Source organism: Choloepus didactylus, chromosome 2 (genome assembly GCF_015220235.1).
Source record: "Choloepus didactylus isolate mChoDid1 chromosome 2, mChoDid1.pri, whole genome shotgun sequence".
Taxonomy (NCBI): domain Eukaryota; kingdom Metazoa; phylum Chordata; class Mammalia; order Pilosa; family Megalonychidae; genus Choloepus; species Choloepus didactylus.
In genome coordinates this window covers 234,395,714-234,421,735 of record NC_051308.1, presented here as the reverse complement: position 1 = coordinate 234,421,735, position 26,022 = coordinate 234,395,714, and the positions used below count along the sequence as shown (strand labels likewise).

General features: G+C 44.2%; 1 protein-coding gene across 10 annotated transcripts in view; it reads left to right on the top strand.

The window, feature by feature from the left end:
- The first annotated feature begins 15,958 nt into the window (after positions 1–15,958).
- Positions 15,959–26,022, top strand: part of FHAD1 (forkhead associated phosphopeptide binding domain 1) — a 174,446-nt gene continuing 164,382 nt past the window's right edge. For all 10 annotated transcript variants that reach the window (XR_005215504.1, XM_037828462.1, XM_037828468.1 and 7 more), the window contains exons 1-2: positions 15,959–16,089; positions 19,708–19,814. Coding sequence is in view for 9 of the 10 variants with exons in the window: in XM_037828462.1 (XP_037684390.1) it covers positions 19,722–19,814 (93 nt within the window). In the remaining variant the exon portion in view is untranslated. The remainder of the gene's footprint in view (positions 16,090–19,707; positions 19,815–26,022) is intronic.

The window sequence follows — 26,022 nt, the reverse complement described above, 5'->3', positions numbered from 1 at the left end:
ATGATCCTAGGTAGAATCTAGCAAGGGGGGATCAAAAGCTCAAAGGAACTTTATTGGGACATATGAAAAAATTGGAATATTGACTTCAAGCTTTGTATCAAATTTAAATTTCTTGAAAATGATAACTGCTCTTAAGGTGGTTATGTAAGTGAATAACCTTGTCCTCAGGAAATGTACATGGCAGTTTTAAGAGTATGATGTATACAACCTACACTCAGGTGTTCAGAAAATGGATGGATAGACATAGATTAGATAGGTAGACCAATTAGATAGACAATGTGAGGAAGGGCGGGCAAATGTAGCAAAATGTTAAAATTGGTAGATCTGGGTATCTGGGAGGTGACGTACGTTGGAGTTCTCTGATGGGGTTTGTATTATTTTTGTAACTATCCTGTAAGTTTGAAAGTATTTCAAAATGAAAAGTTAAAAACAAAAACTCACTGGTCAATTTGGCAGAGTTGCTTCTTCCTCTGAATACTGACACATAAAGGGAAAGAATCAATCATCTATTCTGCCTCTCCTAAGCAAACTGTATCTATTAACAAATAGTTGATGAAGCAAAATTCTTCCTTATAAGAGAAGTCTAGCTAGTAATTGCCAAAGGAATAACTATGAGAAAACTCACGATTCTGCCAACCCAAATGAACTTATGGATCTAGACAATGATCCTCAAAGAATGTGAAAACTATCAGGTAAAAAGTTGAAAGGGACTTTATACTGGGTGCATCCGTCCGTGACCCCTGACTCTACTTATCAATCTTGCTATCATTAAACATGGTTCATCCAGACATTCTGTGCTCACGACATGATGCAGTAGGATGCACAGAGCGCCACCTAGCAAGTATTCTTGGTGACACAGAGAACTTGCAGCTAATCAAGCCTCTAGATCTAACCATCAGTTTACAGGAAACATGGGGAAGAGAGGAACAAGTTAATTAAAACCATGAGGAAGCAATCACCCAAATCCAGGAAGTGGATATTTTATAGGACAAAGAACCCAGTTTCATCAACAAATCTATTGCATGAAAAAAGTATAGGTACTATTACAGAAGAAAGGAAATTCATTCTATAAATCTCTGTGGACCATGTCTGGATCCTAATTCAAACCAACCAATGGTAAAAAGACACCTTTGAGAAAATCAAGAGCATATGATCATGTGAGATGATATTCAGGAATTAGTATTGTCAGGTTTGTTAATGACATGGGGGTAATAGAGGAAAAAAAAAACCTTTCATTTCAGGATGCATAATAAAGTATTTATGGTTGAAATGATATGATTTGCTTTAAAATAATCCAGAAAAAATAAAATAGAAAGGGGAAAGAAAAGAGGTAGAACAGGATTGGGGAAATGCTAAAGCTGGCTGATGGGTGTGTGGGGTTAATTGTACTGTTTTCTCTACTTTTTTGCACTTTTCAAAAATTCTAAAATAAAAAAAATAAGGAAGTCATCTCAAAGGAGCAAATACACACACTGTGTGGGCGTCTGGAGCGTCAACCAAAGTTTAGGCAAATGAGGAAACCAGGGAGGCCTGGGGGGAAATGCCTCTACCAATTTTGCAAGTTAAAAGCCTACAAGAAATGGGAGATAATGCCCTGGGCCTTTGCAAAGTGAGCTAAAATCTAAGCTAAATATAAACACCCATATTAAGCCACCACCTTCAAAGGTGCTGTACATCCTGGGAAGGGGATGGTTTAAAAAATTTTGAGAGGATTGTCAGAAAAGGGAGCCTGTGAGGCAGCCTGTCTGTTTTCACTGTGGCTCTAGAAGGGAAATTTTAAAATGGCCACAAGAATAATAACGATAATTGCCAACTCAAAGGGTTTGCAACCACATGGGTCTGGAGTTCAAATCTACATTCCCTGCATCTGGCGAAACTCCACACTGAGAGAGGAAATATAAGTGGTCACTGATGGATAACAGCCCCTGCATCCCAGCTGAAATGAGCAAAAATCCTCCCTAGAGGAAAGCAGTCAGAAGCCACACCCCTCAGGATTTCCATAGATCAAGTTCAAACATGAGATCACAGTCAAATTACCAAACATCCGAGGACACAAGCCTGTATGAGCAAGAGTGAGCAGAAACAACCAACAGGAGATTGAAGCTCCACCCCCACCCCCACCCAGGATTTCAGATATTGGAATTATCAGATACAGAGTCTAAAAATAACTATGCAGGAAATATATTTTTAAAGTATTTTAAACTGAGCAAGGAATGAGACTATCACACCTGGCCAGGTATTTGTCCTCAGAGGGTTGCGGGATACAGGAGGAGCTACTCAGTCTCTGACCTTCTGGTAGAAGAAACCGATTTATTTGCATAATCAGATTTTACAATGGGGATGGGGGTGGAGTAAAAACTCAGGTGACAGAAGCCAGAGAAGAAATGTGAGTGAGTGCAGTGGGCAAGAACAGAGGCTGTACCTGAACAGTCCTTGTTAATTGTTGCTCTAGATGAGTAAATTCCAGGTATTGCCAGATATTCCAAATCCAACAACCAAGAAAAGCCATAAATCCAGATTTTAGTGTAAATCAAAATAATTTGCACATGTTGCCACTATGGTCTGTTTAGGAAGTTTCTGTTACCCAATATCGATTCACATCTCTTCTAAAATAGGGTGCTATGATTTCCCTTTGAATCATTCTTAGCCAGTGGTTTCCTGGTGGAGTTTCTAGTTTCAGGGATGGACATGTCACTAAAGCTTGGACTGTTGGTGCCAAGTCTCCTGGACCATAGGATAATCTAAGGAAAAAGGCTGTCACTTTTCCCTTCAGGATTCAAGGGTGAGAGGCTGTAAGGGCTGGAGCTGCAGCAGCCTTTTTTTGACCCTTATACATTGATCCTTTCTGAGGATGGACCCACATGGTCTAAAGCACTGCTGAGAGCTGGAGAGAGGCCAAGGCTGACAACATCACCTGGGCCCTGAGCCCAGCTGTGCCCTCTTAACTTTTCACTTATGGTAACCAGTTAATTTGCTTTCAGGCTAAGGCCAGTTTAAATTGGGTTCTCTGTCACTCAGCAGAAAGAGACCTACCCCTCCAGCAAATAATTAAAAATCTTTTAACCCACTGTGCAAACCAAACAAACATGTCTGAGGACTAACCATGGGCCTTCGGTTTGCGATCACAGCCCCCGGGGTTCTCTCTCCCTCCGCACCACCATAACTTAGCTTCTCTATTATCCGTCTTCCAGCTCTAGTCCACTGCTCCTTCCTTCCACCAAGCTCTCCTGCCCCTCTCTACTCCTGAAATCGTACCCATGCTCTAAGACTCAGGTCAAATGCTGCCTTTTCATAGAGCCTTTCCTGGCCCCTGTACCCCATACTAGCTAGGAGAATCTCCGCCCCCTCCACCCCCAGGTCCCTCTGAGCCCCTACCTATTGCAGCCCTCAGCCTCTGCTGAGGATGCAGGAGCTTTCCTGTCTCTCTTGCTTCCTGACAGTGATCCAAATTCAGACCCAGATCAGAAGGGATGATTGCTGAGACTTAGGTTTCAAAAAACAATCAGTTCTTAGGAGAGGTTAGAAAACATGGTGAAAGATGAGGATTGGGGCGAGGGATCTGAAAGAAAAGAACAGTTGTTCTGGGGAAAAGAGGAGTCTATGTTGAGTGTAGTGAGGAAGGAGGAAAGACTGGAAATATTTGAACCGAATGAAATGATTCAGAGGAAACCTGAGAAGCAATGTCTAAAGAAGCACAAGGCTGATCTGCCTTGGGAAGGACGATAAAAAGCCCATGACGGAATGACCTGAAACAAAAAGAAATGCTCAAACCAAGAGCACTGTTCAAATACGAAAAGAATGCAGACAGCAGCACGATACTGCAAAACCCCCTGGAAAACAGGACAGAAGTGACAAAGGATGAGGTATCTCAAGCTAGATAAACTGGGTACTTTCTGTTGATTGAAAGAAGCCTTCTCAGAAGGCAGGGTTCCTGGGAGCTTACAGCTGGCACAAATGTGGGGTCATCGAGGCCTTCTGGAATTTGCTGTTTCACAAACGGACACAGGATAGGGCCCCAGGAGGCCAGGGAGTTGCTAGATGTGCCACCATGCGTCAGAGGTCGGTGTGAGCCATCCAGGCAAACACTCCCTCTTCTCACTTCCTCAACTCCAAGCACCTCAAAGCCTTGTAAATAGTTCCCCTGCCTCCTTCCCTGGGACCAGCTATTTCTTTATGTGATGAAATGACGAAGCCAGACCATATCCCATCACAGAGGTTCTTAACCATTTTGGGAGGGAAATCTGGTTAAGGCTCTTTTCTCAGAAAAATGCAAATAGGTTCATACACATCAAAGGTGCCCTCCCTGAGGCCCATCTCGAGACTTCCTTGGGCAACAGCTCCTAAACTCATTCATTTAATCAACAAGTACTTCCCAAGCACCATCTCTGCTCCGGGCATTGTTCTGGTGCCAGGGATGCATCAGTCTGGGAAGCAAGGCTCCTAGCTGCATGGAGGGTAACTTCCAATTTATTTTCTAGCCTTCCAATGGTCAGAAAGACTGGAGATGTGGCCCAGGAATTTGTATTTTTAACAAGTATACCAGGTGATTCTGATACAGGCCAGGTTTAAGATCCCATCTGTAAAGAGAGAGTGGAGAATATTTATAAGCATGTGCTGTAAGTGGGACCCTCATACACTGCTGGGGGAGTATAGATGGATAACACCATTTTGGAAAAATGTTTGGCAGAATCTTCTAAAGCTGGCCATGTGCATACTCTGTGATCCAACAATTCTACCTCTAGGTATACACCCCATAGACATCCGTGCATAAGTGTGCAGAAAGACATATACTATGCACCCCCACCCCCCAATTACCCATGTTATTCACACCCATGTGCCTTCCCTGATCTGGGCAGGACCTGTGATTTGCTTCCAACAATAGAATAAGCCAAGGTGATGTCACTTGCATCATTATGGTACGGGAGATTATAACCTCCATCTTGCCAGAAGATGCTCTCTATTGATTCTCTTCCTTTCTGCTTTGATAAAGTAAGAGAGATCCACATGGCGAGGACCTGAGGGTGGCCTCCAGCTGACAGTCAGCAAGCAGCTAAAGCTCCCAGTCCAACAGTGCACAAGGAACTGAATCCTGCCAACAACCATGTGAGCTTGAAAGCGGGTCCTTCCCAAGTTGAGCCTCATCACAGCCTTGGGAGAAGCCCCCACCAGAGAAGCCAGCGAAGCCACACCTGGATTCCCAACCCAGAGAAACCCTGAGATAATAAATAAATGTGTGTTGCTTTTGTGGTCATTTGTTACACAGCAATAGATAAATAGTACAGTAGAATACAATATCTCGACAAGAACAAACAAGCCACAGCTACATGCAACACATGGCTGAATCTCACAAACATAATAATGAATGAAAGAAACAGGACAGAAAATGGAGTCTGGACGATTCTGTTAATTGAAAGAAGTCAGGATAGTGGTTACTCCTGAGGGCGGGTCATGAGAAAAAGAGGATACCGGGAGAGTTCCGAGGGTGGTGGTGGGAGCCCACTTCTTAACCTGGTTAGGTGGCTGCAGACATTTTGTGAGAACGTCAAGTGCACACTTATGATTTATGCACTTTCCAATAAGTTATTCTTTGATAAAAAAGTTTACCAAAAATACAGCACTCTGTGGTCAAACAGCCAGAGTTGGAATCCTGGACACAGTACTTACATGATTTGTGACTAAGTTACTTAACGTTTCCGTGCCTCAGGTCCCCCTTCTGTAAAATGGGTTGGGCTGGGAATTAAATAAAATTGTGGCCTGGGGCTGGTACCTAGGAAACATGGTAATCTTAGAAAACACCTAGGAAGTATTACATGGTAATATCCACATTCATAAAGGTTCGTTATCACTTGCAAAAAAAAAAATGGTGAAGGTTTGCCCAGATGCCTGGGAGCAAATTTATGAAGCTGTCCAGCAGGAACCCCCCATAGAGACAGCTAGGTTTTCAGGAATCCCCTTTAGGTGGTCACCAGGGGATTTTCTGCACATCTCTGATAGTCACACGCAGAAAGATTCCGAGACAGCCAGCTGGATGACACGGGAGCTGTCCCAAATGCCACTCACCACCCCCATTTTCCACTGAAGTCGCCACTCCCCTACTGGTTTGAAAGAGTTTCCATTTCTTTTGTTTGAGCTCCCACCTCCTCATATTTATTCAGAAGAAGCTTTCTTCACCACAAGAAAAGCTCCTATTTCCTTTCCCTTTACAGCACTTGCTAAGGCCGGCTCTGATGGGTTCTCAACACTGATGGTGCTAAGCCTCCACTTTAAGAACAAGCAGGATTTGCAACAGTCTGCTTCGCTGAACCCCGCCCTTCAGCCTGCCCACCCTCCACCCCCCCAGCTGGATTAGCCCACATCACCTCACCCCATCCTTGGCCACCCCCTTTAGCCCACCTTCCCCAGACAGTATAAAACCCCAGGTGCCATGTTTTTTCAGGGAGCTGGATTTGCATTTTCCCTCCCGTCTTCTTGCTGGTTGACTATGCAAATAAACTCTCTTTTCTCAAAATCCTGGTGTCACGACTTGCCTTCTGTGCACGTCGGGCAACGAGCACACTTTGGGCAGTAATGCTGTTCAGAGGTCAAGTTTGCTCTGCGGTGGAACTGAGTCTTGATGCAAATCGGAGCTTCCCCAAGTTGTCTGTGAGAGAGGCTGGCGGTGTCCTCCCACATCATCAGAGAAAAAACTATAACAAAGGCAGTAATAATCACAAACACTCAGCGTTTCTATTGAGCCAGGTACTGTTCTAAATGCTTTACACATACATATTAACCCATCTAATCCTTATGGTCGGTGCCATTATTACCTGCATTTTACAGATGTGGGAGGTGAGGGACAGACAAAATAAAACAAAAACCAGGCGCATCAAGACAGGATCAGCACACTTCGCCTGCAGTTTTCAAATGGAATGTGCAGACTTCCATGGGAAAGCACAAGGAACCAAGGGGAACCATCTTTGAAGGCTGATTTGAAAGAGGAATAAATGCCTCAAACCAGCAACCGAAGAGTGCAGGTGAGGAAGGTGGCTGAGTGCCAGAGGCTTGCATGGAAGTTTGGGGAAAACATGTGGGCACGTGCTCTCTTCTCAAAACAAGATGCACTTGGGGCAGGCAGCGTTCAAGGTTATAGCAGTTAAAGCTTGGCCTCCTTCCAAGGAGTTATGGGGAGGGAGGCCTAAAAACTGTGGGTGGGGGTGAGGGGTGAGGGCAATCCTCGGTTAGGTAGGAGATGCTGTATGTATCACACAGTCCAGGCTCCTGACCTGCCCTGACAATCTCACCTGCCTTCTTTTCCGCAAGAGTCCCTGGGTTATGGGTGGCGTGGGGGACTAACTGGTAAGATCTCGTTTTTAAGGAGCATTGGAGACTGAACCCATGCCAACAGTATATGTAAGTGCATAGAATATGTCCATTTGCCACAATATCTAGAAAGCTCATCGACAGTGTTTTCCACCAGTTCCCACCCACGAACCAAGACTTCATTTGAGGCTGTGAGTCATCACCCATCTGATCTGAGTTGCAGTTGTTTTTGCAAGTGAGCTAAGGACTTATCTACTTTGGCTTTTTTAATCTGGAATGTAGACACAGCACTCAGTTTTTAGTAAGGCACATGTTTTCCCCTGTGCTTTGTGTTGCGCTGAGAATATCCAGGGTCACAGAGTTTTGGAGCACCACCTCACACAGAGAGAGCTGCAGTTTCTTGATTAAGTGCAGACAGGCTGTGCTCAGTATGGAGGGTCATGGTTACAAACTTTTGGAAGGTTTCCTTCTTGAGCATAAGGCCAATATTACCTCCTTGGGGAACAAAAACATAGATTAAATAATCCCACCAAGAGAACACAGACCTGTACCATGTCTCTCTCTCTCTCTCTAAATAGACTCATTTAAAGGCACTGGGATTATATCTGATATCCTAGAGGGCATCCAGGGGAAGCCAAGACTGCATCTCCCCATCCACCTGGGGTTGGGGGTGGGCAGCTATGGCCACATGGCAAAACCACTGTGTGTCTTTCAGGAAATGCAATAGATACTGGGGCACTGGGCCCAGTCAGTAGCAAACCAGTCACTGCTAGTTAGGACAATGGTATGGGAGCCTTTTCAGGAGACAAATAGCCCAGGGAACCATAATTAATTAGTTCATGGTCTCTGTGGTTTTTTTGTTCCTAACACAGGGAAGCAGGTTGCAATAGTAGCCCTGTGGGGCTGGCGAAGTAAACCCATCCCGCAACTGGTCATAGGACTCCCACTGACAGAAGATTGTATTCTTTGGGGCATTACACACCTTTTTGATGGCTTCTCCTTCCAATGCTTTGCCAGAAAAAGTTAGGTTGTGCCCTGGGATGTTAGGCTCCACCACACCCCCCCGCAACCCCAATGTGAAGACGGTGGTGTTCAAGGTTGACGTTTCTTTCTCTTGTTCTGGGACCCAGCATTAGAGAGCCCCCAATCAAGACCCCAAAACAGATCAACCCACCAGGGGACACCTCCATAGCTGCTCAAAGTCCTGAAGCTGCAAACCCAACAGCTGGGTTGGTTGTGTGTGCTTGCCGTGTGGGGGGCCCAGGCAGAAAACACATTTCCAGCGGTGCTGCAGGTGTTGGCACAAGGAGTTAACCCTAGGAGGCAGCTGAGCCAGCACACAAAGATCAGAACTTGTTAGGAACGAGGTGGGCTGACTCACCTTCCACTAATAGAGACGAGCATTGACTCCTCCCCGGGCGATGACTTCTGCCACAGCAGGGCTTGCCAGCTGGCTGGACCACACCTTTGTCCCACCATGGGAGTGGAGGGGCTGCCACCTCTTTGGTATTGGTGTTGTCAGCTGTGCCCTTCGGGATCGGATGGACGCCTGCCCATTGCCGCCATTGTCTCTCTCGGTCCTCTCTCTTCCAGGAATGGCGGGTTGGCTGTAGGGTGGGGGGCCTCCTGCCTAATGGGCAAGAGGATCCCAAACCTTCCCTTGGGTGCTGTCCAGCCCCGACCCCAAGGTATTATTCCAGTACCTGGGGTGATAGGGAGAGGAGTTTGTCATTTTATTCCATCTCTGTTGGCATTTAACTCAGGGCTCGAGGCCTCCACTGTCCTTTTCCACACTCATACAGCTTGCACAAGGGCTGGAGCTGCTAGGACCCTGTCAAAGGCTGGCTTACTGTGCTTCATTAGGGTTTCTGAGAGCCTCTGGTCCAACTGCTGTCCCTGAATCAGGGCAAAGGATAACCAGGTGTGAACCAACCAGACAACTCTTAGCTCGGCTCATTGACTCCTGGGTCCCGCTTTGGTCTCCACCCACACAGTGTCCATTGCTGGAGGTGTGGCCACCACTGTCCAAGATGGGGGTCTGCCTGAGCAGGAGCCATCTGTATACCAGGCATTCTGTGGGGGGTCCCTACCCCTTCCCTTATCCATTGGAGCTTTTCTAGGGACAGCTCTGGGGCCTCTTCCGATTCTGTGGCTTTTGTTAGTCTTCAGAAGGGCTTGTAACTCCAGGGAGATGGTACTAGATGGTCAGTGTCTCCTCTGCTGTAGATATGTGTGCCACCACCCTAATGTGCCCTTCTGAGCTACCACAAAGCTGGCCCTGAAAACAGCCCTCCTACCCATCCCTTAAGGGGAGAGGTGGTTTCTATTTCCACTGCCATGCCCCCTCTTTGGTCTCTGCTTTTCTAGGATGGTATAATGCTCAGCTCCTTTTAAAAGCTGAGAACAAAATCCTATGGGGGTCCGTGTTTCCATCCCTTTGCCATAGGGCCCACTCCATTCCATCCTCTGTGACTGAGATGTCCAGCTCAAATGGTCACCCTGGAGTCACAGTGTGCTGGGCCTGTGCTTGGGCTACTAAAATTTTTGCCTTGGGAAACACCTCCTCTTCTTCACACCCCAGTCCCACACTGCTCTCTTTTTTATTAGCCCATACAGGGGAGCAGGCACAGTGCCCAAAGCAGAAGGAACATCCCCCAAGAGCCTAATAACCCCATCAGAGTCTGCATCTCTTTAACTGTTTGTGGTTGGAGGTAGGCTTGGATCTTATTTATCACAGTAGATGGTAAAACACAAGTCCTACCCAACCATACCACCACCACCACCAGGAATTTGACAGTGTTTCCTGGTCCCTGTGTTATCTGGGGGTACATCTCCCATCCTCTTTTCTGACGTACCACCAGACCCTCTCCATGGCTTTCTGTAAAAGACTAGAGTCTACAGAGGTTAGGAAAATACCACCCACATAGTGTTCTACATGTAGCCCTGGAAGTGAATCCAAGGCAGTTGGGAACCAGCCACTAATGCATGACCGATAGTAGGACCACATATATATATATATCTTTGGGGAAGGACCTGGAAGGTCCACTGTCATCCCTCACATGGGAAGGCAATATGTCCTGTGCCTGTTTATCTATTGGTGTACTACAGAAGGCATTGGCTAAATCCTTATCAGTATGATGGGTTCCTTGACAGGTTGCTACTCTCTATTAGGCTGGCCCTTGGAGAGTTACAAGGCAAATGAAACTGCCTCGTTATCACCTCCTTTTGTGCCCAATCTTGTATTGGGGTGCTGGTGAAGTGGAGCCCTTGGTCACCAGAGATCACACTGGGCACACCATATATAGTTCTCAGTTTATCTTGATTTATGGCCAGATGCCCCGGGCAGAGTATTTGGGTCACACTTAAAATGAAAGAGCTGGCACCAGCCCTGATTTTAGAAGCCCGCAGATATTGGCATAATGCCAACATTTCCTCTGGGCTCCTGGCTCCTGTCCCTCCTGGTCTTCTTTCCCTTAAAGGATTTGAGAAGGCAGAGACACTTCCCCTGCATAGTCTCCCAGGCTGATGATCTCAACCAACTCCTCAGGCTCACTTTCATTTTCTAAGGGATTCCAAGTCTTTGCATCCCAATCAGGAACCATCACTACAGCCCATACATTTACTTTAGGGGGCTGTTTCCCACACCTTTTTGCATACTGCAGGCCAAGGTGTCCAGCCTAGACTCCCCTTCTTCCATCTGGCCTGCCACATCAGTCACCAGCAAAGTTGCAGTTAACCTCCTGTCTCGCTCCAGCTGCACCCCTTCCTCTGGTTTACTGCTCTGGCCTCAGCTGCTAACTGTGCTTCAGTAGCTTCTTATGTCCCACAGCAGGGTCCATCCTACCCAGCCCTCAGCTGCTTTGCCTCCTTGCCAGCTGAGCATAACTTTAGCCTTTCCAGCAGGGAGGGGAGAACTGCTGAGGTTTTTGAAGCATCAGCATACTCCTAGGGCAGCCCTCAGACATCTAAGAGAACTGCGATGGAACCCCACGTTGGCCCTTGTGGCCAGCCCCAGATTTCCCCGTCGGTCCCTCTGTTCCCCAGCCCATTTTTCTGGATTCCTGCCAACTATGCCAATTGTTGTATCCCTCAGAACCAGCAGCAGAAACCCCACTACCACCACCCCCCGAAGAAGAAATAGGCAGGGACCCAGCCACGACTGCCTCAAACTCCACCCAACAGGACCTGTTGAAATTCCAAAGAAAGAGGCAGTAAATGCCAGGGGATCAGTCCTTAAGAATTTATTAGGGGAACTTATTAGCAAAGGGCTGCAGCTACCTCATGACAGATGGCGAGACAGCAAGGAGTTCACTTGAGTATGTATGTCCACACCTATAGCAACTGTTCCTTACAAAGATGGCTGAATGCCAGAGGCTTGCATGCAAGTTTTGGGGAAACATCTGGGCATGTGTTCTTTTCTTAAAACAAGAAGCACTCAGGGCAGGTAGTGTCCAAGGTTATAGCAGCCAAAGCTCGGTGTGCTTTCAAGGAGTTATGGGGAGGGATGCTTGGATTGGGGAGAGAGTGGGGGTGGGGTCAATCCTCAGTCAGGTAGGAGATGCTATATATTTCATACAGTAAATCTACAAGGCTCAGTATTTCCTAAGCTTCTGTGCTCAGCTTTTTAATGGGTTGTGGGGTCCCTGGTGGCCTTCTGCTCTCATCATCTGTCACCCTACTCAACAGCTTGGCTATTTCTTTCTCTCCTGTTCTGTCTCTCTCGTTGTCTTGGTTTGCCAGGCTGCCTATAACAAAATACCACACACTGGTTGGCTTTAACAGCAGGAATTTATTGGTCACTGTTAGGGGGCTGGAAATCCAAGATCAAGGTTATTGGCAGGACAAGCTTCTCCAAACTCTGTAGCATTCTGGTGGTTTGCTGGCAATCACACGCTGCCTCCGTCACACGGCAATCTGTCTATTTCTGTTTCCTCCAGGGGCTTGTGCTTCTGTTTCCAAATGTCCTTTGCTTATAAGGACTCCAGGCATATTGGATTAAGGCCCACTCTGATTCAATTTGGTCTCATCCAAATAGTATCTTCCAAGATCCTACTTACAAATGAATTCACACCCACAGGACCAGGGTTAGGACTTGAACATGTCTTTGTGGTGTCATGATTCAATCTACCCACCCCTCCTGCCCAACAGAGAAAGCCCCCCTTCTTCTACTTGTGGGGGTGGACTGAGGCCTGAGGCCAGCCTTCATTTTATATGAGAACTCAAAGGGTGACAGGAGAAGCACCCACAGGTCTCCAGGTGGGGCACAGTGGGTGATGCCAAAGAAAAATCTGCCTCAGACAATCTTAAACAGGCAGGGAAGACTATTTAGGGGTTGTTATAGCAGGGGACAGAGTGTAGAAATGAACCCCATCAAAACAAAGGGTGGCCAGCTTTTTAAGGGCTGGGGCTGGATTGGAGGAAAAGCCCTGGCAGATACTAAGGGATCACTGGGATGGGTGAGGCATTTACTGAGGTTGTGATTAGGACCACCTGGTTCAGAAAGTTGTCATTTGCAGTAATTAGGCCACCTGGAGTCTGTAAGAGCCGGAGGGAAGAAGAGGGAGTTAAGGAACTACCCAGTTAGGAGCCTCTCAGGCTCCTGGGCTGCAGAAGGCCTGGGGGGAAGGGAGAGAGAAAAGGGGGGGATGTTCGATATTTAGAATAGTTTGGGTTTTAAGTTGTCTTATTCCCTTTTCTTTTTCCCCTGCAATCTGAGTTCTTTTTCTCTGCAGTCCTACAGCTGAAAGATTAGTTTCAAGATAGTCAGGACTGGGAAGAGAGGAGGTTTAGAGGGGTGGGGGGGTGGTGAGGTCTAGAGAAGGAAAAACGGTTTTAGGGGGGGGCCTTTTCTCCTCAGTCAAGGGCAGGCCAGGGAAGGGGGCTGGGAAAGAATGAGATTTTATGGAATGAGGTTCCACAAGGAGGAAGCCCACCCAGTGTCCACTGGGTGGGTGGCAGGTCCGAGCTGCCCCTTCTGAGCCTGTAACCCCTGCCCTCCATGCACCAGGTCATTCCTGGGCCTTCAGGACAGTCAGGAACCTGTTAAGGAGCAAGAAAAAGCAGGCAGTAAGCAGGTGTCACACCGTCATCCAGTGGGCCCCGGGGGAAATACCATCTCTGTCTCACTCCCTAAGTTCAAATCCTGCCGATTTTCTAGCTGTGTGAACTTGGCACGTTCCTCCATGTCTCTGAGCCTCATATGCCTATTAAAAAGGGGAGGATTTAATAGAAATGGTACTTCCCTTTCTTGGGATTCTCACACATACCTGCTGCACAGAGTTACTTAAGGATGCAATGAGTTGACCCACACAAAGTTCTGAAAACAGCCGTGCAGAGCAGAAAGCCCTCCTTAAATGTTACTCGTTCCAGTATTAGCAGCACAGTTGGGAACGACCAAGCTGGGATTTGAACCTAGGCCCTTCAGATTCCAGTGCTTCAAACTTCAACCACACCATGATAGGGCTTTCACAGACACCAACAGTTCAGTGAAAACAGATCGCTTATAAAGCCCAAATAATCTAGGAGCCTCTACTTTTTCTTTAGGGGAGTATTTTTAATTTCCCAGCATCGTTTAATGGTAAGGCACAAGCTCTCATTCGGCTCAGGAAATGGTATAGCCGTAAGTTACTGGGATGTTTCATTTCCTGATTTTGAAATTAAAAGGGACAAGTCTGAATGTCAGCTTTGCCCTCAGTTTGGTATTTCTTTATTGAGAGGTTAAATGACCACAATGTCTGATTTTTGAAGCCTGGTGGGGACTGTGGCCTGGGATTGGTGTTGTCTGCCAGTGACCAAGTTTGTGTCTGGCACTTATGCTGATGACGAGTTTGGCTAAAGACAAGCATGGTAGTGGGGGCGGTGGGGGTGGTGGGGGTGGTGGGTGCTCATGCGTTCCCACAGGGCTGGCTGGACGGGCAGCTGGCTAGAGAAGCCAGTGTCCTAGGGTAAGGGCAGGCCGGCTCGGCAGGAGGCGAGGCTCTGGGAGGGTGCTGGGGCACTGTGGCCCTGGGCACAGAGGGACAGGGTAGGTTCTGCACATTCAGTGCCCCCACCAAAAACAACCTGGAATGCCCTCCCCAGGTCATTCATTCATTCAACAAATGTTATTGAGAACCTGCTCTCTGCAGGTATTTTTCAGTGCACTGGGGATTCAGGAGTAAGTAAAACAGAAAAAAAAAATCCCTGCCCTCATGAAGCTTCGATTCTAATGTGATAAGATGGACAATAAATAACATAACTAAATAGCATCTTAGATAATGATAAGTGACAAGAAGAAGGGAAGAGGAATAGAATGTTGAGGTTTTAATTTTGTTTTGTTTTGGATTTGCTGCTGTTATTGTTTTTTTTTTTTAGATTTGCTTCTTTTGGTTTGTTGCTTTTTTGTTCTGTTTTGTTTTCACAATTTAAATAGGATGCTATTTGAGTTAAAAATCTAAAGGAGCTGAAGGAGATTTCTGGGGAAGAACACTCCAGAGAGAGGAAACAGCGAGTGCAAACGCCCTGAGAAGGGAACCTGCCTGGGGAGTTGAACCTGACCCTCCCTGTCCTGTGACGCCATCACTCGGCCCCCATCCTCTCTGGTCACCCCTGGCACTTGATGCCTGGGTCTTTCTGGCCATAGAGAACTGACACAAGTGGAACTTTCCGGGCTGAATGAGGGCCTAGAAGAGATTTCTGGAGACAGACTCTGGGGGAGATCTCTGCAGTTCACTTGCATAAAGCAGGATTTTTGCCAAGCTTGTTACAAATGCACATTCCAGGGCCACCTCCAGAACAGCTTAATTGGAATCTCTGAGGCCTGTGCCTGAGAATTGGCATTTCTACAAGCCTCTCAGCACTTTTTAGCATCTTTACCATATGTTCCACCCCAGATGGATTTCCATTTCTTTTATCTTTTTCCAGTTGACTGGACTAGAGTCTGTCAAAATTCATCTTTATTAGTAAAACGTTTTGAGGTTTTCCTTGAGGCCCACTGGGTGGGGGGCTTGATGCAGATCAACAGGGGCTCTGGGGATGCATGCAGCGTTTGAGAAAGAACCAAATGCAGGTGACAGGGAAGGACAGGAGCAGTAGCATCGTGGGTTTGGGAATACTCTTTCCCCTGCATACAGAAGAAAACCTCATTCTTTCAAAATTGTTCCTTCCACCCCATGGCTCCGACCAATTCCAAACCCCACCCCCAGGAGTGATGGTCTGCTCAGCTTACTCTTTCTTTTCTGGTCTGTAACAGAGAAGTCTAGAAATTTAGGTGGGGCAGTGGATACTAACCCCCAAGCTTCCGAGTCCAGCTTCATCAGCCTCCACCCTCCCACTCCGCCGTCAACGCACACACGCTAGAGCAACGGGTAACAGAATTCTTCTGTCAAACCCCCTCTCCGCTCCTTCTTGCTGTAAAACTTTGGGCCACTGCTCTGACCTGTAGGATTCCACTTCCCGTCTATGAAATGGGGGTGATAAGCTCTAAGCGGCAGAATCGGGGACGCTTGCAGGCAAAGCGACTGGCGGTAATCCGCACGGGTGGCCCCAGCGCGCGGCCTCGCCTTCACGCACCGCGCCACGCCCCCCGCAGCGGCCACGCCCCTCGCCGGCTCGGCCCGGCCCGGCCGCCCAGCTGCGGCGTTGCCATGGCGACGCGCGTAAACAGGCCGGGCGGGCGCGCGGACCGCGGGCTGCCGGCAGGAGACTCCGCGGGAGCGCGGCCAGGCGGCCTCGCCCGGGTACCGCCCGGCGCCTCCCCAGCCCGCGAGGCTCTCGGCCGAGGACCCAGCTTGGGCCTCCTCCTCTGGCCAGGTGAGCGCGGCACGGGAGGAAGCGACCAGTCGTGACCAGGGCCCGGACAGTGTCTGGCCCTGCGAGGTCGAGGGTGGGGGCAAGAGGTGCTTCGGCCCCATCCCGAGCGCGAATTCTTCTCCGTTCCCGACTCGGGGTACCCGGACACCCCAGAGGAGGCGCCCTCACGCCAGGTGTCCTCCACCCTAACCGCTGGCTTTACCCCGCTTCTGGAGATAGCCTGCGCGGGGGCCCTGGGCCCTTCCTGGCCTCGGCCGCGCCCCCTCTCGGATGCCCTCGGGGCTACCAGCGGGGATTAGGACGGGCGCCCCCTGCTTCCCCGGCTTTGCAGATCAAACCCATCCAGGTGTAGAGATCCCGATACCTAAATCTCTTCTTGCCAAATATAACCTTGAAGAACTTCTACAGCATCCGGGCCACTTCAGACCTTGTGGTACTCAAAACAAATTTTGCTGCTATAGCCCAACTCTGAGCCATCTGAAGTGGTCGGGGGAATGCAGGTGATTGAAGCTGTTTGCTCTTTACTGTAGTTGGTAGTCTGAGGCGCTGACTGAGAATTTCCAGAGTTGAACACATTCAGATTACTTTCTACAGTGTTTTCAGGCAGGGAAATAAACACACAGGAAAAGATTAAGGTGGAGAAATATTGTCCAGCCCAGACTGCTCTAAAGAAATAGAAGTGGTTGTGTGTGTGTGTGTGTGTGTGTGTGTGTGTGTGTGTGTTTTAAATCATCTAGAATAGATACTGAAGGGAAAATGAAGGGTAGTTATAGCCAAAGATTCCTAGCCAGCCGCCACCACTGACTTGCTGTTGGGTATCATTTTATATCTTCATCCATTTGGCCAGTATTTACTGAGCACCTACTACATGTCAGGTGCAGTTCTGGGTGCTGGCGATGGAGTAATGGACAAAACTTTCAGGAACTGGGAAGGGTCTGTTTCATCCTACTTGCAACTAATAAGTAAGCCTGCTACAGTTTCATAAATGTTGGCAGAAGACATGAGTCTCTTGGGTCAGAAACAAAGGACTTGATTGCTCATGATACAGCAGAACAACAAGCAGGATGAACTTCAGGTTTAAATTGGTTCCACTTGCCCTGCAAGCACCTCAGGGTGATGCAGAACAGCCCAAGTGGATGCCGTGCACACCATGGGTCTGTTCCCAGCTTAGGAACCCTGAGTTCAGGACACCCCAATCTTTTAAAGGGACTGCTAACAAATCGTCCCAATCTTTGCCCCAGCAGGAGACATTATCTTTAGTATAAACAAATTTGCCCTCTGCTCTGGGAGAGAGATGCTATCTCCATCCTCCCAAGCTGTTTGCCATACAATCATTCTTGGAAAGATAGTCCAGAACAAAATCTGTCCTTGCCCTTGCTCAGAAGATGGGGTAGAAACAATAGTCCCATGGAGAGTTGTCTCCCAACAAAAACCACAGTCCTGGCTCTACTTGAACACTTACAATAGTGAGGAAGAAACAAACAGCAAACATATAACTAAATAAAGGAACAAGAAAGTTCAGATAATAAGTGCAAGGAAGGAAATATGGCAGTGAAATATACCACCTAGAGAGTAGAGAAATGGGAGAACACCTTCAACCAGGGTGGTTAGGAAAGCCTCTTGCAAGAAGGGATATTTGAGCAGAGAGAAGGCGCCAGCCTTGGAAACATTTCATGGAAGAGCTAGAAAACAGATATGCAAATCATACAGGTTTTGGGTTTTAGTCTAGTGGCATTTCCTGTGGCTTTCCTAAAGAAGACACATGTCCCCTGAATGTTTACTTTTTAGGTTAATTAGGCATGAATTTCTTGCTTGATGATGTGGTCCTTTGCAACCGAAGAATAATAAGTAATTTGATGACAACAGAGCGTGGTCATTTTGGAAATGGAAATTTCTGTTCCCCTGTATTAATGACAGTGAAACTTAATTAAATTTGTTTCTCATTATATGAAATCATCAATATTGTGTGTGGTGATGGGAATCTTTTCAATAAGTCACAGCATTTTCAAACATAAACTGCTTGGCTTGTTTCTGTTTCTCTTATACCCCCAAGACAGAGTCTTTTCTTTCTTTCAGAGGATGGAATCCTAGTTTCAAGGGCTTTCTCTTACTGCCCAAGTGTCAATAAACAGTGCAACCCACCACCACCCCCAAACACACTTTCCCTGTTCTCCCACTGGGCCCAGCAACTACAGGGATGTGAAAATTTGAGCTGCCTGGAGATGGTATAGCAGTTACCTGCAAAGGCTCAGAGTTGTCTCCCTGCCACTAAGTGTTGTGTGACCTTAACCTCTCACACCTCAGTTTCCTCATCTGTGAAATGGGGACAATAATGACATCTGCCTCACAGAATTGTTCTGAAGATGAAAGAGGCACTTAGTAGGCACTCAGTAAATGATGTCAGAGATAATGGTGAAAATCAGAGCCAGGGTTGAGAGTCTGCATGATCACAGCTAGATGATTTTGACTTTCATCCAAGTCCTACAACTTCATTTTTCAGTGACTTTTCAGTCAAAAAGGAAAGTGAGAGGCTTTTGTTCTTTGACATGGTGTTGAGAAGGACTTATCTCAAATCAGAATTCAAGCATCGAAATGAATTATCATCAACATTTTGGAAGCTTCTGAATTCATTACAATGTGTATATTTTTAAAACATGTGCAGGACTTACTTTGAAATGCATCAAAATATAAAATGGGTGGATGAATGGATACATAATAAAGCATATATAGCAAAATGTCAATTGTAGACGCTTAGTGGTGAAAATACAGGAGTTCGCCATCTACTTCTTTTAACTTTTCTGTATGTTTGGCATTTTATAGTGAAATTGGGGGAAAACATGTGCAGGGTCCTAATCACATGGCCAAACTATGATCTTAATACTCTCCCTTTGGAAATCATTAGTTTTCCTCTCCAACTAAAAAATATGAAGAAATGCAGTGATTTTAATAGACAATGTCATCTAATGCCTGCTTCTTCAATAACCAACTCTTGGCAATTTAAGAAGCTTCCATAGAAGCTTAGGGTTCCTTGGATCAGAGTTTAAGAAGCCAAACATTAACAAAAACAATAATAGCAATACAAATGTGTGTTTAGTGTGCTAGATGCTTCACATGTGTTACTGCATTTAATCCTCACAAAATCTTTTAGGATACAGAGTATTATTAACCCCATTTTACAGATGACAAAACTGAGGCACGGAGAGAGAATAAGTAACTCGCCCAAGGCTGCAGAGCCAGTATGTGGTGAGTTAGGAACATTGACTGTCGATGCTTGATACAGTAGATAATTAACCCTATGCTAAATCGCAAAGGGAAGTGGAAAGCAATTATCAGTGGAATTCACATTCATCATTGGGCCATTTTAGCTTTTGTTTGCTTGTGTCCTAAGATACTTAAATAATGTCCTCTGTTTGATTATCAGAACCAAGTTCATCTATGCCAGGTATCACTGTTCAAAAGTTTGTCTTGAAAAGCATGCAAAATTCTACACCCTGCCTCTGTTGACTTCTCTCTTTGGGCATTACACTGAGATGTATTTCATTCATTCTAAAAGTGGTATTGTTCAATAATTAGGGGACTACAGTTGTATAACTTTTTTTTTTCCTGAAAACCTTATAGAGCAAACGGAGAGTATGAAAGCTTATCTAAAGAGCGCAGAAGGCTTTTTTGTCCTGAATAAAAGTACTACAATTGGGAGGCATGAAGATTCAGACCTTACTTTACAGGTAAGGACTTTTCCTACCCGCTCCCCACTCTTAGGCCAACCCATTTCCTTGCCCACCCCCACCCCCCAAGTCTTTGTTGGTTGGTAAACTCAGAATTTCTTTTATAGCACAACTTCTGGCTAACAGACAATCTTTCCTGGATGTGCTATCAATAAACGATTGCTGAGCAGACTGGTTTCCTGGGTGTAAGTAGTGAAAATGGGCATGATGCAAAGTGGAATGTGCCCTCTGTACTTTTCTGAACATGTGTATGGATGTCTCTCTGCTTTGAGCTCGGCAGCCAGTGCCACCCAAAGATCTCAACTTGGGCAGGGGCGTCGTGTCCTATTCAGAGCTGCTGGGAACCACTGTGAGCCTCTCAGAGCCCATGGACCTGCTAACACTAATTAAGAATAAGCTCTGGGCCTTAGCCGCACTGTTCTTTCATTTCTTTTCATTCTCTGAATTAGCCATGGCTGGGTCCAGAGCCACAGCTCATTGATAGCCAAGGAAGGTGGAAGAAAAACAGTAATAATAAAAATAGTACCTTTGAGCCTTTTAAAATATTGAAGTAGAAAGGAAAATGCAGCAGAATCTCTTTATAACTCTGAACAGCTGGTCTCTCTTAGACCTCAATTATTTTTTAACTTTTAATTTTTTTCTAACTTCTTATTTTGAAATAATTATAGATGCACAGGAAATTCCGAAAATGGTGCAGAGAGATCCCAAGTACCCTTCACCCAGTTTCCTTCCCCCAGTGGTGGCATATCATGTAACTGAAAGAAAAGAATATCAAAACTAGGACATTGACATTGGTCCATTTGTGCCTCTGGTTCTAATTCCATCTTACCACTTGTTCAGGTTCACGTAACCACCCCACTACAATCAAGATATAGAACTATTGCATCATCACAAAGTTCTCCCTTGTGCTACCCCTTTATAGTCACAATACCTCCCCATCCTCCATCATCCCTAAAGCCTGGCAACCACAAAAATCTGTTCTCCATCTCTATAATTTTATCATTTCAAGAAAGTTATAGAAAATGGAATCCATACAGTATGGGACCTTTTGAAATTGGCTTTTTTCACTCAGCATAATACCCTTGAGATCCATTTAGGTTGTATGTGTCTTTGTAGTTTGTTCCTTTTTTATTGCTGAGCATTCCACAGTATGACTGTACCACAGTTTGTTTAACCATTCACATATTGAAAGATATTTTCATTGTTTCCAAATTGGGGTTGGAAACATTTATGTACAGGTTTTTGCATGGACTTAAGTTTTCATTTCTCTGAAATAAAATGTCCAAGAGTACGATTGCTGGGTCATAAGGTAAGTAAGTGTTTGGTTTTCAGAGAAACTGCCAAACTGTTTTCCATGTTAGCTGTACCATTTTACATTCCCACCAGTGATGAACGAGATCCAGTTTCTCTGCACACTCATCAGCATTTGGTATTGTCACTATTTTTTTTTTATTTCTGCTGTCTTATTAAGCATGTAGTAATATCTCATGGTTGTCTTAATTTTCCTTCCCCAATAACTGAGCACATTGAGCATCTTTTCATGTGCTTATTTTCAATTTCCATATTCTCTTTGGTGAAATGTCTCTTCATGTCTTTTGCCGATTTTTTTAAATGTTGTGAATTGAGAGTTTTGCATATTTTAGTCCTTTGTCAGATATGTCGTTTGCAAATAATTTCTTCCAGTTTGCAGTTTGTCTTTCATCCTTTGAATACAGCCTTTCACAGAAAAGGTTTTAAATTTTAATGGAGTTGAATTTATCAAGTTTTTCTTTTATGAATCAGGCACTTGGTGTCATAACTAAGAACACTTCACAAAGCCCTCAATCCTGTAGATTTTTCTCCTACTTTACTTCTAAATGTTTTATAGTTTCATGTTTTATGATCCTCTTTGAGTTAATTTATGTATATGATATGAGGTTTAGGCTGAAGTTCATTTTTTTGCCTATGGATATCCAGTTGCTGCAGCACCATTTGTTGAAAATGCTGTCCTTCCTCTGTTCAGTTGCTCTTGGACCTTTGTCAGAATTCAGTTGGCTATACTTGTAAGGGGATAGTTCTGAGTTCTCTGTTCCATGGATCTGTGTGTCTATTTCCCCACCAATACCACACAGTCTTGATTAGTATAGCTATATAAGTCTTAAATCAAGTAGAGTGATTCTTTCCTCTTCATTCTTCTTTTTCAAAATTGTTTTACCTAGTCTTGTCCTTTGCCTTTCCTTATAAATTTTAATATAAGCTTGACTATATCCATCAAATATGTACCAAATATCTTGCTGGAGTTTCTTTTTATTTTTTTATTTAATGAAGTTGTATTTTTACAGAAACATCATGCATAAAATACAGAGTAGCTTTGTTTTAATGTCAGAAGAGTGAGTCCTCCAACTTCATTCTTTTTCAAGATGGTTCTCGTTATTCAGGCACTTTACCCTTCCAAATCTGATGAATGACTTTTCCATTTCTACAAAAATGCTGTTTGAGTTTTGGTTGAGATTGCATTGAATCTCTAAGTTGTTTGGGGTAGAATTGACATCTTAACAATATTTAGTCTTCCAACCCATGAGCATGAATGTCCTTCCATTTATTTAGATCTTCTTTCATTTCTTTTAGTAAAGTTTTCTAGTTTTCCATGAATAAGTCCTTTATATCCTTGGTTAAATTTATCCCTAGATATTTGATTCTTTGGATTACTATTATAAATGGAATATTTTCTTTGATGTCCTCCTCAGATTGCCCATTATTAGTTATAGAAACGCTATTGTTTTTTGGATGTTGATCTCTCAGCTTCTCTTAAGGACTCCAGTAAACTAATTAAGACCCACCTTGAGTAGGCAGGGTGACATCTCCATGGAAATAATCTAACCATAAGGTCCCACCCACAATTGGGTCTGCCCCCACAAGATTGGATTAAGGGAACATGGCCTTTTATGGGGCAAATAACAGATCCAAACCAACACACAAATTTTGTACAAGTTTTGTTAGATTTGCAACTGTTCTTTGTGTGTGTGACTATGAATTGCATTGTGGTTTTAATTTCATTGTCAACATGTTCATTGTCAGTATTTAGAAATACGGTTGATTTTTGTATGTTTACCTTGTATCCTGCAACCTTGATGAAACTTCTAGAAGGTTATTTTTTCTATTTCTTGGCATTGTCTATGTAGATAGTCATGTCATCTGCAAATAAGATCAGATTTCTTATTTTCTGACCTATATGACTTTTATTTCCTTTCTTTGCCTTTATGCACTGGTTGGGACTTACAGTAGTCTTTTGTATAGGAGTGATGAGAATCGACATCCTTGCCTTGTTCCTTATCTTTGGAGAAAAGCAGTCAGTATTTCACCATTAAGTACAATGCTAATTGTAGATTTTTGTTGATGTTCTTTGCCAAATTGAGGAAGTTCCCTTCTATTCCTAGTTTTCTGAGAGTGTTTATCATGAGCTCAACAAATTTTAAAATAATTCAAGAGACCTTTCCTTGAAATTCTCATCCATGATGTGGTCTCCTTGCAGGGACGCAGAAAAGTTGTTCAGTTCACAAAGTGGGAAGAAAAGAAAAAAATTGCAGTTTCTTTTTTATCATAACAGTGATACTGCTCAAATGCAGGGGTTCTCTGCCCAATGAGCATAAACATCCATTCCTGAGACATCAGGGTTGCAAAGGAGAAAGAAAGAGTTTATTGCTAAGCACAAAGCAAGGAGAACAGAAGGCCTATGGGTCTAAAATCTATCTCCCCAAACTGCAGTAACTCTGAGAGTTTTTATAGTATCAAAAGATAGGCAGGTTTTAGCATAATGAGTATAATGGCTCGAGATGAAGTTAGAGATGATCTAATTATTGAGCATGTGCTGATTGATTATATGTTTAGTGACAGAATATATGTAAGAAAATGGTGGCCTTAACATGATGAGGGACATGATTTTTAGTATTATAATGAGGTATAAGTCACCTATAGGTTAAGGTTTAAGCTACTGCACATGTCAGGCAGGCCCATTTTGCTTAGATCTAGCTTTGTCTAGTAAGATAGCTTAGTAATTGGGATGGGTTAGTTCTGGGCTACTTAATTTCCTTCATTAATAAACATTAAAGGTCTGTCTAGTGATCACAAGACTCAAAGCTGTAAAATAGGATAAGGCGGTACAAGTTGGGGTCAGTCACAAGTTATCATGAGGCTTTTACATTAGTATGGTAAAGATACAGTCATTATCAAAGATCAAGACATCTTGATCAGTGATTTTCAGTAGATCTGGGTATTTACTTTTGGCTATTCTACAATATACTAGAAAGTAAAAAGGCATCTACATAATGATTCAGTAATCATAATTATTTGTTAACTATTAACATCTTGGTTAAAATCTGCACCCCCCCCCCCCTTTGTTTGCCCATTTTTCAATCTTAAGGAATCTCTGGGCATTGACCATTCTAACTACTTCATGCTGAAAAGGGGCATCAACACTGGGGTTGAGGAATGAAACTGCCCTGTTTGTAGTTGAAGACATTTACGAGTTCCTGGATTGCATTACCAGAGAGACAGGTACTCCTGGGTTTCAGGGCTTAACTGGCATAGGAATCGTCTGGAGGCTTTATGTCTCTGAGAAATAAATTTAAAAAGTAAATAAAAGGAGTAGGAGGATTATGATTAGAGGACTTATCAGTGAATATATCTATGTTACAATGGGAAAATAACTTTTTATAGATTTCTGTATAGAGCCCAGGCTAATAATTTTATTTATCTGGCTGAGACCTGTATGAGAGTAACCTGCAGAATGATCTCCTGACTCTTAATATGAAAATCTCTTAGCCATTGAAACTTTGTTTTGTTTTATTTATTTTCTCCCTTTCAATTAAAATTTTTTTTTGGAAAGCATTGTTATTCCATGGTGCCAGGGAGGCTCCCCCCTAGGAGTCATGTCCCACGTAGGGGGGAAAGTAGTGAGTTTATTTGCAGAGTTTTGCTTAGAGAGAGGCCACATCTGAGCATGATGGTGGTTTTCAGGCAGTGACTCTTGGGCATTATATCATTACTGAAATAAGTTTTCTAAGTGCAAGCCTCAAGATTGAGTGCTTGGCTTTTTAGCATATTTCCTTTTTATGAGGCAGGGCTTGTATATTCCAGAGTTTATTTTCATAGATCTCCCTGTTATAAGATCAAATGGGGATAATTTATGTTTTCTAAAAAAACAAAAGAGAGAGAGGGAGAGAGAGAGTAGATCTTAGATTTATACTTTGCAAAGTTTCTTGCTTATAGTTTCAGTAAGTTGGGATCCCCTTATTGCTTAAGAGGACACAGGAATTCCCCAGGTGGGGAGGTTTAATATTTATATGCTCTCCTTCCCCAGTCCCTCAAGGGACTTTAAAAACATGTTTCATTCTTTGACTAAAATGCTCTAAAAAAGGGTATTACCTTAACCTGTACAGAATACTAAGCTCTCATTTCCTATTCTAGGTTCTACATTAAATAAATCTGAGTTAGGTTGTTCAAATAAACCGACTAGACATTTTAAATCAGATAGTGTGCTACAGAAAATTTAATTTTTTTGACAAAATAAATCTCTCCTCTTTTGGTCTCCCACAAAATTTAAAGTCTTAAAATACAAATAATATTACCTTCTACGTTTTATTCTGATTCACCTTAGTCTTAAACCAGATCAGTCCCATTCACCTTTTCAATTGAAGTCTGATCCTTTCTTTAGCTTCTTTAACAGTTGTTATGTGGAGTTGTCTTTTTAGAATTAATGATGCCTTCTCAGCACTTTCAGAGCTGGAGAACTTTAACTTTGAGTCTCAGGTGTCACACAAACAACCAAAGTTCCAAGGAGCTACTAGATTAACGTAAAGAGCAAAGCATCTCAAGATTTAGAAATGACAATGAAAGCCCAGTAACAAACGTGACTGCTGCAAGAACTTACAATCTAGGTCCTGGTTCTCTTATGAGCATTTTTTAAAGTGACACTATTTCCAGAAAAAAAAATGTGACAATTAACTTATATTGAAGTCATCAGTCACAGACCATAGCAGAAGTTCCATCCGGTCTCACTTTTATAGTTTTACCAGTAATGTTAATTAACAGGTATAATATAATTTATAGACTTGCCTTGCTTCTCTTTTAAAGTCCTTTTTTGTTGAAGATGAAGTTCCAACCTGTAGTTGATTGCACACGTTCTTTAGAGAAGCATAATACAAAAACAATATAATTGATAATTTGGTAG